At 42.0% G+C, this 17,874-nt stretch overlaps 1 protein-coding gene across 4 annotated transcripts in view; it reads left to right on the top strand.

Annotated features, from left to right (window-relative positions):
- Window positions 1-17,874, top strand: part of ADCY8 (adenylate cyclase 8) — a 261,872-nt gene that overhangs the window by 77,507 nt on the left and 166,491 nt on the right. For all 4 annotated transcript variants that reach the window (XM_055116960.2, XM_034966610.3, XM_008955471.4 and 1 more), the window contains exon 3: window positions 12,141-12,271. In XM_055116960.2, the coding sequence (XP_054972935.1) occupies window positions 12,141-12,271 (131 nt within the window). The remainder of the gene's footprint in view (window positions 1-12,140; window positions 12,272-17,874) is intronic.

The following is a 17,874-nucleotide window of genomic DNA, read 5'->3' as shown; positions in this document are numbered from 1 at the left end:
GTCTACCACACTAAGGTGGGACAGGTGATGATTTAAAGGTTGATGCAGGTTTCAGTGAGGCAGAAGGATGCAGGTCTACATGACATACGAGGACTTGGGGGAACTTCATGGAGGTAGTGTCACTTCAGCAGATCAGTTAGAGAAGGCATCCCAGGTACAGATCTAGCATGATAAAAGGAATGTATGACCCATCTGAGTAATCTCACAGTCTAAAACATTGGGGTGGAAAGCCTTTATTTTAGTGATAAGCACGTCTTATTTCTTATTTCTAGAATTTCTTATTCCTAGTTTTTAGTCTCCATAGATCTTTCTGACACTTGGTCTCTGTCTTGCTCTGAGTGTGGATGATAAACCATGCAGAAGCCCAGCTTTTCCTCCTTTCTGTTCTCAGCTATCTAAAACCTTCCCAAGGTCTCACCTGCTGCTGATAGAACAGCCAATCAATCCTAAGTAACTGAGTTGCCTTCCCACATCTCTAGCATGGGCCTGCTCCTGACTTACTGTTGTAGTATTCATCAAACTACTGCTGGACCTCTCTGATACCATGACTATCATCTCTCCCCCTCTCCTGTCATCTTGGGGACTAAACCCCCCATGAAGTAGAGGATCATGTCTGCCTTGTTCAACTCTAAATTTATAGCATCTAATACAGTACATTGTCTTAAGTAGGATCTCAATAAAAAATTTGTTGAATACATAAATGATTTAATTTAATAAAAGGCAGCATACCATAGCCTCAGTATTGACTGTTCCCCTGTGTCTGAAACACCCTTCCCTAGCCCTCCACAGGTCTAGCTCCTTCTGTCCTTCAGGTACCAGTTAAACATCACTTCCTTGAAGATTTCTTCATTGACTATTTTGCTAAAGCAGCCACAAACTCCCGTTAAACTTCACTACAGGGTTTGTTTGCTGCTTTTAGAACAATGGTTCTGCAAAAGTGAACACCATGTCTGTTTTTCTTTTCTGCTGATTCTTCCTGCCAAGCACTAAGCCACCTACTCCTGGACTTAGTAAATAAATGATTAAATGGGTGAACTATGATCCAAGTTTCAGAAAAAAAAAAAAAAGAAAGAAAGAAAAACACGGGCTTGGGTCTTCACTACGCACCTACCAAATGCGTGACTCTGAGTTGCCTGATTTACTTAAACTCTTTGATTTTCAGTATCTTCATATGTATAATGGAATGAAAATAGCATCATATTCCCTCTTATGATTAATGTGAGGTTTCAATTAGACAATAAATAGGAAGCTCTTGGTGTGCTACGTAATGTGTGATCAACAACAATAAGATATTTTTTATAACTCCAGAACAAGTCTCTCCCCAGAGCCTGGACCTTGGCTCCACTTAATGCCACTTTGCCTGCAGTGGAGAGAAAGAGATTAATAAGAAGTCTCTCCATTTGTGAAAGCCTGAAAGTGGCAAGCTCTTCCTGAAGCTGTTCAGAAACACTGCTGCTATGTGTAAGCCCAGAAGTGCTGTCTGATTCACAGGGCTGCCCTGATACCTTTATCTTCACTGCTATAAACATGTGCATAAAATAAAGATCCTGAATCCCTCACTGTTTTCACCTTGACTTCCCCTCAGGGTGCACTGTAGCAATTGATGCCTGTAAAACCATTTTGACGACTTGAATAGAGTATGTTATGTGAGATGAGAGGGGAATCCAGACAGGAGCCACTAATGGACTTTGAATCAATCCAGGGTCTCTTTTCATGCAAATGGAAAAACTCAGGGAGAAAAAGATGTGCAGAATGTGAGCACAAAGGCCACCCAGGGCCACAGTCTGGCTCCAGGAGAGAAGCTGGTACTTCTGATCCCCAAAGCCAGAAAAGGATATGTTGCGCCCCAGCAGGAGTTGGGAATCGTATTAAAGAGCAAACTTTCCTATTTTATTTCAGAGTGTGTTTTCAGGGAATTTAAATGATGTTTCTCAGGCAGTGAACAAATGTAAGGGAAACAAAAGTGTTGAAAATGGGCTTTTATTAGCAGACTCCAGGCAAACTCCCATGTCTTGCAGAAAATGCTTTACAAAGGGAGGAGCTGGGATGATTGCCAGTAGCACAACTGGCTGGAGGCTGGCAAGCCTGGGTGCTTGAGAATTTTACCAGTAAAATTTTATTTTCAAAGTGTCCCATGAAAGCATCGATGGCTTGAGGATCTAACGAGTGTTGCCACTTAAAGACTATTTAATAATTTTGTTTTCTTTTTAGAGACAGAGTCTCACTCTGTTGCCCAGGCTGGAGTACGGTGGCATGATCATAGCTCGCTGCAGCCTTGAACTCCTGGGCTCAAATGATCCTAGAAACTATTTACCCAATGTTCTCTACCAGGAACATTACTGGTCACTGCAGAAAATGCATCCATGAGCTGGATACAGCCCCTGCCTTCTGTATGTTCACAAGTTTGCTCGAGAAATATTTACTTAGAACCTGCTACTCTCAAGCACTGAGGAAGTTGCTGAGGATCCTGAGTGAACAAAGAAGACAGAATCACTGTCTTCAAAGCATCTGTAGTCTTGTTAGGGGAACCAGACAACTAAACATGTGTGATGAGCATTACAAGAAGGGAAGTCGAAGGATAAAAAGATTCTGTGTTGCAGGGCAACAGTACATAGACCTCTCAAAGGAAAGAACATTAAGCAACTTTAAAGCAGAACTATGAAGGATGATTCGGAGCTGTGAACAACTGGGGAGAGATTTATGAAGACTCAGAGTTAAGAAAGTGATTGGACAGTAGCTCACACCTGTAATTCCAGCACTTTGGGAGACCGAGGTGGGTGGATCACTTGAGGTCAGGAGTTCAAGACTAGCCTGGCCAGCATGATGAAACGCCGTCTCTACTAAAAATACAAAAAATTAGCCAGGTGTGGTGGCAGGCACCTGTAATCCCAGCTACTCAGAAGGCTGAGGCAGGAGAATTGCTTGAACCCAGAGGCAGAGGTTGCAGTGAATCAAGATCTCGCCACTGCATTCCAGCCTGGGTGACAGAGTGAGACTCCGTCTCAAAAAAATAAAAAAGAAAGAAAGTGATTGGAGATTTTAAGGAAGTAAAAGGCCTCCTTTGTGCTTTTTGCCAAAAATGAGAGGGAAGGGAAAGAGTGACTGGAATCCCAAACAGTGGTCCGTAGGTATTATAAGGGGTTTGGAATTTCTTCTAAGAACAGCAGGGTTTAAATTCGGTAAGTGGCATAATAGAGACTACGAGGTACATTAAAACCAAAAGTAAGTCAGGCAATCTATGGGATTGGCCTGCCTATGAGAATACAGATTCATATCCTCCAAGAAGACACTGGACATATGATCATATATGATCACCATAGCCTTCCCATTTCACATTCATTTACTCCTGGGCCATTGTCCCATCCCAGATTTGTTCACTGATAGAATCTCCCCTTTCCCCTGCTTGAATTTAGTGTTTGTATTCAATCTACTTTAGTGTTGTTGCTGTATCTTCTGGCACTAGCCCATCCATGCTCTGTTTTCATTGCAAGACAATGTAGTTTTCCTGTCCACTCCCATTCTGACCATTTCCAGGCTCTTTTTCTGATTGTGTCATTCTTGCCTGTGCCTAGGTGGCTGCAGAAACCCTCTTGTGCAACCTAAAGTAAGACATGCTGAAATCATAAGGTCAAGCAAGGACCTGGATTTGCTTCATAATGATAGCCCAAGGATAAGTAATAAATACATTTCATTTCCTTTGTTAATTCCATTCAATTAGTGATGCCTGCCAGTGCTGTTTTTGGAGGCTGAGCAAGAGCCAGTGTTCAAGTCAATTAATGATGTCTACATGGACAGAAGTAAGAAAGTTAAGCAGTACATGCTTGGGTCATTTTTCTTCCCCAGTCCAGAGTAAATATTAATACCTGCCTATGGGAAGTCTATTCAGGTAGATCCAAGGTTCCATCTTTTACAAGTCCAGAAACCTAGGAGTCCTCTTGATACCCCTCTTTCCCTCTTTCACAGTCCCAGTTCCAACAAGTCTCCCTCCCATGTGCCCATGTTTCTCCATCTCCACTGCCATGAATTTGGTCTAAGTTACCTTCATCTCTTGCCTGGATGATTAAATTAACCATTTAATTCCTTTCATTCTTCCTTCCCTCTATATTAACCATTTCATTGAATCTACTCTTTTCTGTATTTCAGTTGGAATGATGTTGAAAAAAATCTAAATGTGATCATTTCTCTGATCTCCAAGCCAAACACTTTAGTTGCTTCTGGTAACTCTCGAGATAAACACCCAGCAAGGCCCAGCATGTCTCCATACCCTCATGCCACTCTACTCCACTGCACTTGGCTGGATGCTAGCCATGATCCTTCTTTTGGTTTCTCAAACATGCTGTGCCCTCTTCAATCAGGCCTTTGCACATACTGCTCTCTTCTGTTAGAATGGTATTCCACAACCATTAGCACACACATAAACACATTTGTACATGCTTGCATACACACCCTTCAATTAACTGTTCATCTAAGTTAATCCTTTCACTTTGGACTCTCCATGAACCATTTGTGTCTCTTTCACATAACTTGTTACAGATGTAATTGTATAATTATTACTATGCTTATTTGATTACTACCTCAACTATCCTGCCAGACCATGCAGCCTTCATGTCTTGCTTGGTCTGTTCACCAATGTTCTCTATCTATTGCTGTGCTTGGCACTAGAAACAGTTACAGGAATTATGAATCACAGCTTCATAGCTACTTTATTTTCTGTTAAATGTTACACTAAGGTAAATTTTCAATAATGAGGAAGATTAAATGAAGAATGTGTAAATTGGGTATCTATACTCACCCATTTTTCCTGTAACCAAGAAAACCATATGAACATTTCTGGTGGCAAAGTCAACATTGTAATTACTAAATCAAAGGTAGACAATTCCAATGTCTTCCATAAGACAGTTTCAAACCTTCCATAAATCTATTCAAATATACAGCATGTTAATACATGTCAATATATACTTTAATATAGTTTAATATTTTAAAAACCGGTAATACAATAAGGGTTTAATTTTCAACTGTACAATATTATATACTCTCTCACTTCACAATTATTACTTGTAGAACAGTGGACTGAAAAGACAAGGATCAGTTAAATCAAGTTCGTAATCACAGAAATCCTACAACAAATATATATTGAGGCCCTATATAAACCAGGTGTTATTCTAGGTGCTGGGATTATTGTACTGAACAAAAGAGACAAAAGGCATATCATCATAAAGCTTATATTTAAGTGAAATAGATAGACAATAAACAAGATAAGTTAATAAAATATATAGAAAATTAAAAAATATTGAGTCCTAAGAAAGAAAAAATAAATAAAACAGGAAAGGAGTGTGATATGGTTTGGCTGTTTCCCCACCCAAATCTCACCTTGAATTGTAATAATCCTCACATGTCAAGGGCAGGGCCAGGTGGAAATAACTAAATCATAGGGGCAGTTCCCTCATACTGTTCTCCTGTTAGTGAATAAGTCTCATGAGATCTGATGGTTCTATAAACATGAGTTCCTCTGCACAAGGCTCTCTTGCCTGCTGCCATGGAAGATGTCCTTTTGCTCTTCCTTTGTCTTCTGCCATGATTGTGAGAGCTCCCAGCCAGTGGAACTGTGAATCCATTAAACCTCTTTCCTTTATTATTACCCAGTCTCAGATATGTCTTCATTAGCAGCGTGAGAAGAGGCTAATGCAGAGCACATGAAATGAGAGGCCAGGAGCATGTGACCACTGAGATATGGGCATAAGGGGAGGTCTCCACGAGAGGGTAACTTTTGCATAAAGACCTCAAGAAAGTGGGATGCATTCGTTATTGCTTGCTCATTCAATTTTCTACAATTATTTACAAACTGGGCTGTTTTAATGTCTGAAACTCTCTCTTTTTACTACCCACTTGCTTATAAAGCATCATTTATGACCAAATAGATTTATTCACATATTTTTTGTGGGCGTTGGGGTATGTCCTGGGTCCTCCCAAGGGATTACGTTGTTCACTAAGCATCACTTTTCCCACATGTCGTAACCCAAAGACATCCAGGAGAATGGTGCAAACTATTGGTAGATCTACCATTCTGGTAGATCTGGGGTCTGGAGGACGGTGGCCCTCTTCTCACAGCTCCACTAAATGGTGCCCCAGTAGGGACTCTGTGTTGGGCCTCTGACCCCACATTTCCCTTCTGCACTGCCCTAGCAGAGTTTCTCCATGAATGCCCCATCCCTGTAACAAACTTCTGTCTGAGCATCCAGGTATTTCCATATATCTTCTGAAATCCAGAAGGCAGAGGTTCCCAAACCCCAATTCTTAACTTCTATGTACTCGCAGGCTCAACACCATGTGGAAGCTGCCAAGACTTGGGGCTTGCACCCTCTGAAACCACGGCCTGAGCTCTACATTGACCCCTTTCAGCTACATCTAGAGCTGCTGGGACACAGGGCACCAAGTCCCTAGGCTGCACACAGTATGGGGACCCTGGGCCTGGCCCATTAAACTATTTTTTCCTAGGCCTCTGGGTCTGTGATGGGAGGAGCTGCCATGAAGACCTGTGACATGCCCTGGAGACATTGTCCCCATTGTCTTGGGGATTAACATTCAACTCCTCGTTACTTATGCAAATTTCTGCAGGCAACTTGAATTTCTCCTCAGAAAATTGTTTTTTCTTTTCTATCACATCGTCAAGCTGCGAATTTTCCAAACTTTCATGCTCTGCTTCCCTTATAAAACTGAATGCCTTCAACAGCACCCAAGTCATCTCTTGAATGCTTTTCTGCTTAAAAATTTCTTCCCTCAGATACCCTAAATCATTTCTCTCAAGTTGAAATTTCCACAAATCTCTAGGACAGCAGCAAAATGCCACCAGTCTCTTTGCTAAAACACAACAAGAGTCACCTTTGCTCCAGTTCCCAAGAAGTTCCTCATCTCCATCTGAGACCATCTCAGCCAGGACCTTATTGTCCATGTCATTATCAGCATTTTGGTCAAAGCCATTCAACAAGTCTCTAGGGAGTTCCAAACTTTCCCACATTTTCCTGTCTTCTTCTGAGCCCTCCAGACTGTTCCAACCTCTGCCTGTTACCCAGTTCCAAAGTTGCTTCCACATTTTGGGGTATCTTTTCAGCAACCCCCCACTCCCGGTACCAATTTATTGTATTTGTCTGTTTTCACGCTACTAGTAAAGATATACCCGAGACTGGGTAATTTATACAGGATAAAGGGTTTAATTGGACTTACATTTCCACATGGCTGGGGAAGCCTCACAATCATGGCAGAAAGAAAGGAGGAGCACATCCCGTCTTACATGAATGGCAGCAGGCAAAGAGAGAATGAGAGCCAAGTGAAAGGATTTTTCCTTATCAAACCATCAAATCTAGTGAGACTTATTCACTACCATGAGAACAGTCAGGAAGAAACTACCCCTCTGATTCAATTATCTCCCACCAGGTCCCTCCCACAACACGTGGGAATTATGGGAGTACAATTTAAGATGAGATTTGCCAAACCATACCACAAGGCATTATTCTGGGCCTTGGATACAAAAAGATGAACTCAAAGAGCTCTGAGTTTACCAACTGGTATATAAGCAAACAGGTGCCATGTGGCGTAATAAATGCTGTGAGAAAGATCTGAGCAAAGGGACATGCTTTTGGAGGTAGTGACTAATCCCCTTCACCACAGAAATGAGATTTACCCTAAAATTTGAAGATGAGTAGGAGTCCATGTGCAAACCACAGGAAATGACAATGGAGAAAGGATATTTAAGGACAGAAGAACAGTAGCACGCGTTGTAGTGACCTGTGCTCAGTTTAACACAATAAATAGCCCATGATCTCCTGCTCAGAATAGAGGATGTGAGGATAGACAAGACTATCCCTCATTACAGGATCCTACAGTGTGTCAGGGGTGGGAGAAGAAAACAAGGGTTAGCCAAGGAGAGCTGGACTTTTCCATTCAAAGATACAAATCTAGTTCCACAGGTTTTTTTGTTTGTTTGTTTGTTTGAGGCAAGGTCTTTCTCTGTTGACCAGGCTGGAGTGCCGTGGCACAAACACAGCTCACTGCAGTCTCGACCTCCCTGGTTCAAACGATCCTCCCACCTCAGCCTCCCAAGTATCTGGGACTATAGGCACATGCCACCATGCCTGGCTAATTTTTAAATTTTTGGTAGTGGTGAGGTCTTGACATGTTGCCCAAGCTAGTCTCAAACTCCTGTGCTCAAGCATTCTTCCCAGCTCAGCCTCCCAAAGTGCTGGGATTACAGGCCTGAGCAACCACACTTGGCCTGGCTCCACACATTTAACTTCAGATGAATTGCATTTAATAACTGCTTCCCTAGGCATTTCTTTGCATCAGAAAATCTGATGCAGAGTCCATGTGTCTGAAAAGCAGCTGAGTTCCACAAAAGGAAACCCACTATGGGTCATCTTAGATTGCAGTTGTAAAGTTTCTTAATTTTTAATTTAAAAAATGTTTTTAGCTGGCATAATGTATGGTAGCAACAATTTTTGGCACCATTTGACATATTTCCATTGATTTCTTTTAACTGTACTATTCTGTTTTATTTTTGTTTGTTTGCATTAAGGATTCAATTAAGTAATCACTGAGTATCATGTGTATGTTTTGTTTAACTGTAGACATAATTGTGCACCACTAATTGCAGTGGTAATTACATTTTCAATTTCTGAAAATGGGGCTTGGAGGGATTTTTTTAGGAACAGCTTTCTGATAAGGTGAAGGGGAAGCTTCCAACTGGCTCTGGGGTCTGATAGACTAGATACTGGCCCTTCTTTGCTGTATAACCTTGAGAAACTACTTCTCCAAGACTTCATTTTCTCATTTGTTAATCTACAATGAGTTATTTCTGCCATAGAGTTACGTTGAATGTTATATGAAATTATATATGAAGCTCTTAACTCAGTCCCTGGCCCACAGTAGTTGCTTCAGAGCCAACTAGATGGTAGCTCTGAAGTAAGAATGCGTATCTTTCCATGCCATTCCAGGAGCCTGTCAGTCTCTACCTGTAAAGTCTCCCTCTTGAATCTTGGCTGTCTTACTCTCTATGTATCTATATATCTCCCATATCTAGAACTGAGCTGACATGTAGTACGTTCTCAATAAATATTTGTTAGATGAATAAATAAATAAATATAATGTTTGAACCCTCACACATTTTTCAGGAACCCTCCTTAGAAACTCGTCCCTCATCTTCCTTAATGAACAATGGTTCTTTCCTCCTCGGAGGCTTTGTTGCATACTGTTAGCTCCAATCATAGGAATATCCCACGTGCTGCCTTAATTTATAATTTTCTAAGAGCCATGTGGATCAGATAAGAAGTGATTAGAATACATTTTGTAGGAAGTGCAGTTGTTAGAGCTATTTTGGGAATCAGGAGAATTTGGTTTCAATTCTTTGCTATTTATGATCTAGGTGCTCATGTTGCTAGGTAATCAGTTTACTATAACCATGTGTTTGTTTTATTTGGAAAATAATCTGTTTTATGGAGCTGTAGTAAAGGTTGAGTATAATAAAGTGCTTATTAGTGCTTGCCACAGGATAGGCCAGAATTTCTCAATCCTACCTGAGTATCCCAAAAACCTAAGGAGTTTTTAAAAACTCCACCTGCTTGACCATTTTTCTCAGAGTCCAATTCAGTAGGTGTGGGTGGGGTCAGGGCAGCTGCACTTTTATGAACCTTCAAAACATTCTGATGAATGGTCAGATCACAGAATCCATGGGATAGCCTTATAAATATGTCCATGGACTTGAATTTCAGGGAGGAACATCTTCTTAACTAGGTCCTGTGAATGAATACCTTTCTTGTGTCTCTCTTCAGTTCCCATTTCTTCCCTACACTTGGATCATTTTATGTGCTGCATCACCACCTTTTTATCTCCTGTGCCATTCTCTTCCTAACATAAGTTCTTCCATTTTTCTCACTCTGGTTATTAAAACATCACTGTAATACAACACTAGTGTAAGGATGATTTGCAATCAAACACTTTTACAAACTGACCGTGGGGTCCTGGAGTGTGTGTGGATTGTGTATTACAGCTCTATCGCTTACAAGTGCAGATGCAGTGGCATCTTAATTAAACATCCCCAGCCATTGACAGAGCACTAGTGCCCCTCACAGCTGTAATTAGCACCTACTCCCACCCAGCAGCAATTGAGAGAGCAGGGCCACAGGTACCTGGGAAGTTGACAAATAGCACAAATGAACACAAAATGGACATGATGTTGGGGCATTTGCAGAAAGCATGCCTCTTAGTCCCATGATGGGATAGCACTCAAGAGAAGAAAGGGCTTCATCATATGTCATTCAATGGGCACTTCATTAATAAAGCCTTTTGCATGAGAGGCAGAGTGAAGTAGAGGTGAGAGGAGGGAGAAGGATTTGATGCCAGGCCCCTCACATATTTTATTGCATTGAATTCTCACAGCAACTCTTTGAAGTAGATGATATTATTGCTATTAATATTTGCCAAATTAGGGAACTAAGGCACAGAAAGATGAGGTAGTTTACCTAATGGATATCCAATGATAGAGTTGGAATCTAAACTTCTTCATCAGACTCAATCCAAGACTTTTCCCATCTCACCAAGAATCCCAGCAAGGAATAACAAGGGAAAGGACCGTACCCTGCAACTGCCGCTTGATTAACTGTTCAGGTTGTGCAAGTAACTTAATCTCTCCTGGACTCATTCTGTCCATTATATGAAAATGATTATTTCTGCAAGCTGATTGTCAGGGTTTCGAGAGAAACACATGAAAGAATGAATGGTGACAATGCTTAATACCCATAAATAACTACAAAGATATGAGGAACTGTGATGATTAGAACGTGCCTGTCTTAAACTGTTTGACACTATAGTAAACCATAGACCAAGAAAAATTTTATCTCTCTATAGTGATATGCCTCAACTAGATAATTCCACATGACCTATTATTATCATATCAATGATAATTACCCTATTTTCTATCATTCAACTAAAAGTATTAAACTTCATCTATCACAGTAAACCACGTAACCAAGTAAACCATGTGTCAGAAGCCAGCCTCTTGCCTAGTTTCCACAACACAAAGACTTTTTAGAATTTAATTCATGTTGCTAGTTAACCCATTACTTTCCTTTTGTCTACAGTGGTGATCACAATAGAAATATTATTGTTTGGTGTTAGGAACCCACTTTCAGGCTGCATGCGTCTCACTTCCTCTCATCTTTGATAAAGAGCTAGTGCCTTGTAAGCCTGGTTTCTTTTGTATGTTCGCTGTTTCTGTAAGTGTAGCTCACTCTCCCAGGCAACTAAAGTCAAAACTAGCTATCATGGTGGGCACACCCTCTTTCTTTCCTGCCATCTCGGTTGCCAGTTCTATGAATCTTATCTCACCTGGACACTCCAGGAGCTTCCCCCACCTGGTCCCTCTGCCTCCAGCCTTGGCTCCTCCCCAGAACACATTCTCCAAATCCCAGCCAAAGTGATCTTTTAAAACATAAATCCAATTATGTCACTCTGCTGCTTAGTACCATTTAGTGGCTTTCAGTTGTAGTTGGAATTAAACACAAACATTGTATGCTCACCTGCAAGATCTAGCTACACCTCCAACCTCATTGCTATCACCACCCTCCAGCCACACCATTGCTCATTTCTGCCTCAGGATATTTGTAGTTATTATTTTTAATTCCTGGATTTCTCATTGCACTACACAGGACAGACTCCTTCCAAATTTTCAGGTCTCAATTTTAAATATCAGTTCCTTGGTAAGGCCATTCTTAATCCCTGATATGCATCGCTGTCATCAACCATTGTACTCTCTCATCATGACCTGTTTTTGCATGGCATTCATCACATTTTGTAAATGTGTGTAGGTATCTTTGGGTATGTAATACTTAATGTATCTTCCTTATTAGAATGTAAGCTCCACCAGAGTCAGAACCACATCCATTTGGTTCACCACTATATATCCAACACCCAGCAGAGTGCCTGGCAAATAATAAGTACTCAATAAATATTTGTTGTATTCATAGAATGGTATGAAATTAGCAATTCCAAAGGGAGTTCATCCAAAAGTCCCATGACTTCTCCACTCTCCACCCTCCCATCTGAGACTCGCTGGTCAGCCTAACAGGACCGTCCCTCTTCATTTGTTCCAGGAGCGGCTCGTGCTTTCTGTGCTCCCCCGGTTTGTTGTCCTGGAAATGATCAACGACATGACCAATGTGGAAGATGAGCACCTGCAGCACCAGTTCCATCGGATCTACATCCATCGCTATGAGAACGTCAGGTGAGAAACACAACACCCTTGCCCCGGCTCTTGCATGATCCATGTGTGTTTGGGTGCTCTCATTGCACTTCCGTGACTTCCGTCTGCTTGAATGTCAGCACCTTTCCTCATCTGGTTGATTAATTCATTACCTAGTGATTATTCATCAGAGAGTTCTACATTTCCAAATTAAGGCTGGAGAAGAATGTCACAGATAAAATTATATTTGCTGGTTGACTTACTGCCTAGCTCTCCTACAGTAGGCGTGTCTGTCTTTACATTTTGAGTGGGAAAGGCAAACACCTTTTAGACTATGATAAGAAAAATAATCCCAGAATGTAATCTGGGGGTTTCAGGTGTGATCACATACATCCCCTCCTTATATTTCTCATAAGTGTGTTTAAAACAGTACAAAGAGGATGACAGTTTATTTTCCTTTGCAAACTTATTTTTGGCCAACCATCCATCTATCCATCCATCCATGTATCTTCCCACTCACTCCCCCATCCATGCATCAGTGCCCTCTATGTGCCCAGCACAACACTGGACAACATGGCATGTACTGAAAATCAAAGGGTGAACTCCATGGTGAGGCACACAAGCTTTAAAATCCCAATTCTGCCTATTCCTTGTTTGTGATCTTGGGAAATTTATTTACCTGAATCTCAAAATTCTTCCCTGTAAAATGAGCATCTTCTTAGCCACTTTGCAGAGTTTTATGTGGATCATATAAGTGAATATTAATACAAAATATAAAACAGGCAGAGTTAAGCAAGTAGTAGAGCATTCGGTACATTGTAGTTCATTTCAGACATGTTTCCTAGTTGCAGTCAAAAGAATCCAACCATGACTGATTTAAAAGAAATGTACTGGCCGGGCACGGTCGCTCGCGCCTGTAATCCCAGCACTTTGGGAGGCCAAGATGGGCGGATCACGAGGTCAAGAGATCGAGACCATCCTGGCCAACATGGTGAAACCCCATCTCTACTAAAAATACAAAAATTAGCTGAGTATGGTGGTGCATGCCTGTAGTCCCAGCTACTCAGGAGACTAAGACAGGAGAATTGCTTGAACCTGGGAGGTGGAGGTTGCAGTGAACTGAGATCGCGCCACTGAACTCCAGCCTGGCAACACAGCAAGACTCTATCTCAAAAAATAATAATAATAAACGTATTGAAAGGTTATGTCATGGATTACAGAATAGTTAGGGAAGAATGGAGAAGTACATGAGGGAAATGGGCCAGAATGAAGCAAGGCCACAGAGTGAAAGGCATAGGCAAAATCAAGCCAGAGCACTTAGGCCAGTTAGGAGGCCACTGCCACTGTCTCTGACCAGTCCATTGCTTGTGCAATCAACCCTGTCCCCAAACCAGCCCCCAAACCCTGACACAGCCACCACTGCAATTCCCTGTCCCCAAACCAGCCCCCAAACCCTGACACGGCCACCACTGCAATTCCTCCTGCAGCCCCAGAAACTGACATTGCTGTCTTTGCTCTGCCCTGACTTCCTGCTCCTGCTGCTTCTTTGCATCTCAAGTTAAAGCCTGGAGCAGATGGGTCTGATTGGCTGAGCCCAGTCATTTTCTTTAAGTGCCTGGAAAGCAAGTCTCTGGCATTTTCAGCTTATACAGTGGAACTGTATCTCCCAACCACCAAATATCATAAGGTAAAACTTTCCCAAACATAGAGTCAGAGTCCTTACATTAAGCAACTTCAAAAGTGACAAACCTATTCTCATAGTTCCTTTCCTCCTAATGTCAGCAGGACAGAGGACAATTTTGCACTTAGCAGCATCTGTAGGTGTTCTACTCCTGGCATGCAGGAACACGCGTTTTAAAATTCAGTAGAGATCATGATTCTAACACAACCCTTCAGCGGGCATAGCAGGATAGGTCATTCCCAGGGTCTTGTCCAAGAATTGAGCTACACTGATTTAGATGCTTGAGTTTGCAAAACAGCCCTTTGTCAAACAGCAATTCCAGGAAGAGATGCGCCCCAGATCTAGGAATTGGTCCCACACATAATAAGAACTCTTCAATACTAGTTCTAAGACAACAGGCACCTATTAATCATAATAGAATATGGGGTTTGATTATTAAGCAGGCCACAAATGCCAAGAGATCATAAAAGGAGGAAAACCTGGGGCAAGGAGGTGGAGGGCGCGGACAGGGAGATAGGTAGAGAAACCTTCCTGGAAGAGATGATGATTCTTCTTGGCTTTATTTGAGACAAAGTCAGCCAAGTGAAAAACACAAATACATGAATTCTGAGCAAAGGGGTCAGCAGAAGTGAAGGCAGAGCCACGGTCCATGCAGAGAATCATAGGTGGTGTTCCATATTCCTTCCCTGGTGGCAAAATGGCTTGACCACGAATGCAGATCCAGAGAAAGCAGAAATTGCGTGAATATTTGGGGAAAAAATAAATATTTAATTACATACTCATCTATAAATATATACAAATCATATAAATTTATGAATAAAATATGTGGCATATGATGAAAGTACCTGTCACCATGGAGAAAGAAGGAGTGAAAAATACCTTTAAAAAGAAAAATAAGGAAAATTCAACAAGCCAGCGCTTCCACACCAACATGCTCAGGTGCCTTAAGTGCAATAAACAGCATGTTCGGCAGCTCGCTTTCTGCAGGAATCCTTTTTCAGTGCTCCCGTTACTCCTGAGCAGCTAGTTACTTCTGCCCCCACCCCTCCAACCCCGCCCATTTATTTTAAGTCATTGAACTGAGTTCTTGTGCTGGAGACCCTTTTCCAGAAGTTCACGCCACAGTACATTAAAATTTCGTTTTCTGCTCTCCGTGTCTCCGCGTTTTCAGAGCCGTTACTAGGGGGAGGAGAATTGATGCAGAAACCAGCCGCCGGCCGGGTTGCTCCCGGGCTATTCTCAGAGCAGCGTGGCGAGATGCCCGCGGCTCCGGGGGTTTCGGGAAGATGAACTCAGCTCGGGGCGGCGGGGCGTCTCCTGCCCACTGCGAGGCTGCAGGGTGCTAAAATAAGACCGGAGCCTTGAAAGCAGAGGAGGACGGTCCCTAGCCCAAGTCGGAGAACAAAGCCAACTGGCTGCTCCACCCGCTTCCCCAGCCCCCAAAGCAACCCCGCTGCGGTGTTGGGAGCATTTTTGAAATCATTTCCAAGCCCGTCACCCTCTTCATGGTAAACTGCCTGGTGCATTATTTTTTCTCCCTTGGCTTTTTTTTTTTTTTTAATTTTGAAGACTCTTTCCTAAAAAAGTGCTGTACACATCTAAGTCTTAACTTACATTTCATACCACTGTTTACCTTCATCAGGAAAGGGTATGGTTAAAGGCGCCATGCTTGGGGGCATTCGTGTGCCCACGTGGGCTGGGGTAGCCACACCCTTGGCAAGACTTCGACTGCATCACCTCATCCCTGTGGGCCTCCGTTTCCCAATCTAAAAGCTGGACTCTTTGAACGCTCAAGTTGACTTCAGCTATCAACCTCTGAGACTTCTCCAGGTTCACCTGAGGATCCACCTGGCCACCAGCTTTTTACTGGAAGTCATTCACGCTCTCCATCCCACCTACCCAATTGTATTTATCTTTCCTGTTTTTCCCCCAGATACTTACTTAAGACACTTCTTGTATTCATTAGGGTAATGCTATCTGCTCTTTCAAATACCCTTTCAATTTCAGTGATTTTTAACTCAATCAAGTTTATTCATGCAAGTATTCACTGCTGATATTACTGGTCAGTGGGTGATTCAGGGACAAAGGCTCCTTTGTTTTGTAACTACCATCCCTTGGGCCTCAAAGTTCCCGGCATTTGGTTATTGGAAGGGGAAGCAGAGTACTCACACCCACTTTTTTTTTTCCACCTTAACCAGAAAATGACATATGTCATTTCTGTTCAGATTCCATTAGGGAGAATCAATTCCAGGTGCCCACCTAGAAACAAAGTGGGCTGGGAACAGTGCCTCTGGCTCAATGGCTTTTCCTAGTGACAGGTGGATTGACTATGCAAATAGAGGCATAGATCTGGTGGACAGTCATCCTTCTCTGTCATGGTTCTTTTTCCCATTTCCTATTGTCCCTGCCAATTCCATTTCATGTACATTTGCACATTTGCTGACATATATTTTGTGGGTCTGTCTGGGAGACATGTTTGTCTTTATCTCTCCCTATGCCATGGTAGATATTTTAGTGACCAATTGTCAAGGATCAAAAAAATCCTCATTTTTAGACTCTTGCTCAGTCTGTTCACTTTCTTCACTGGCTGTTAATTTCCAGCCAGCCCTGTCAACATGTGTGATCACTACATCTGTCCTGTAGACTAGAGTTTCATGAACAAGCAAAATGCAATTGAATGGAGCTAGAGAACTTGATGACTTTCTAGATCCATCTACATGGCAGTTAAGCACTTCCAGATTTGTAAAACCTTCCCAAAGAAGTTATATACCCTTCATTTATTGACAATTATGCAATGATTTACAAGTTGTCTTCTTATGGTAGTCCTACAGAGTAGCTTTAATGACCTTTGCTGTATTATCAAGGAAAATGGAAGCTCAGAGAGGTTAAGTAACTTTCCCAAGAACACACAGTTATGATATTGGAACACCGAACACATCTGAAACTTAGTTAGTGAGAGGAGTCTACACAGGGACCACGTTCCTAATGATTCTATTGAACTCTGCAAAAGCTTCCTTGGGGATTCTATTTGAAGAGTGACTATTAGGTAACATGACTTATTTTTAGCCAAATAAACAATTTATTTGGCTAAAAGTTGGCTAAATTAGAGTTGAAAATTACTATGGCCCCCTTGCTATATTCATCCTGGAAAGCTACAAATTATGCCAAGAATCAAAAGACTTGATGATCTGAGCTCAGCACCTGGAGGTTGCAGAACAAGCAATGGAAGGAGAACCAGGGCCCTGGTTTCTGCTTCTGGTCTTTTATTCAATAAATCCTTATTGTACAACTATGACTTAAACCAGTGCTTCTGAGTCTTAAATGTGCACACAAATCATCTACGGCTCAGTTAAAACAGATTGTGGTACAGGGGGTCTGGAGAGGTGGCTTGAGAGTCTACATTTCTAACAATTTCATGAGATGCCACTGGGGGCCATGACCATGCTCTGAGGTAGGAGGACTTAATTCTGAATGTTTCTGTTGATTGGACTAAGGAAACATGTAATATGGCCAACTGTGTGCTGGGCAGGTGGGATGCAGAGGTGACTTCATTCTTGTTCTTCAGCTAATAGATGGAGCACACTTAGCCACATATGATTGTGCTATTGAGAGTTAAGTGTTATGACAGAGAGGGGCACCAACAGGGCAAGAAGCTTGAGTTGGGGATAACTGGTTATGCTTGGGGAAGTCTCCAGAGGGGTATAGACTCTTAACATGATTTTAACACCTGAGTGGGGCTTTGAAGGACAAGTCAGATTTTAACAGGTAGCAAAAGGGGGAAAAAGCTATACCAGGGAGCAGGCATAGCATGTACAAAGATACAGGTGCATAATGTATGGTGGGATCGAAAGACCTGGAGAAGTTTGATGATATTGGAACACTGAAGACATCTGAAACTTTTATGACCTTAGCTCTCAGGGAATCCATTTGTTCTTTCAATAGGCTGTGAGCTTTATAAAGGCTG

Source organism: Pan paniscus, chromosome 7 (assembly GCF_029289425.2).
Source record: "Pan paniscus chromosome 7, NHGRI_mPanPan1-v2.0_pri, whole genome shotgun sequence".
NCBI lineage: Eukaryota > Metazoa > Chordata > Mammalia > Primates > Hominidae > Pan > Pan paniscus.
Note: the sequence above shows the minus strand (reverse complement) of the source record. Positions and strands in the feature narration are given on the sequence as shown.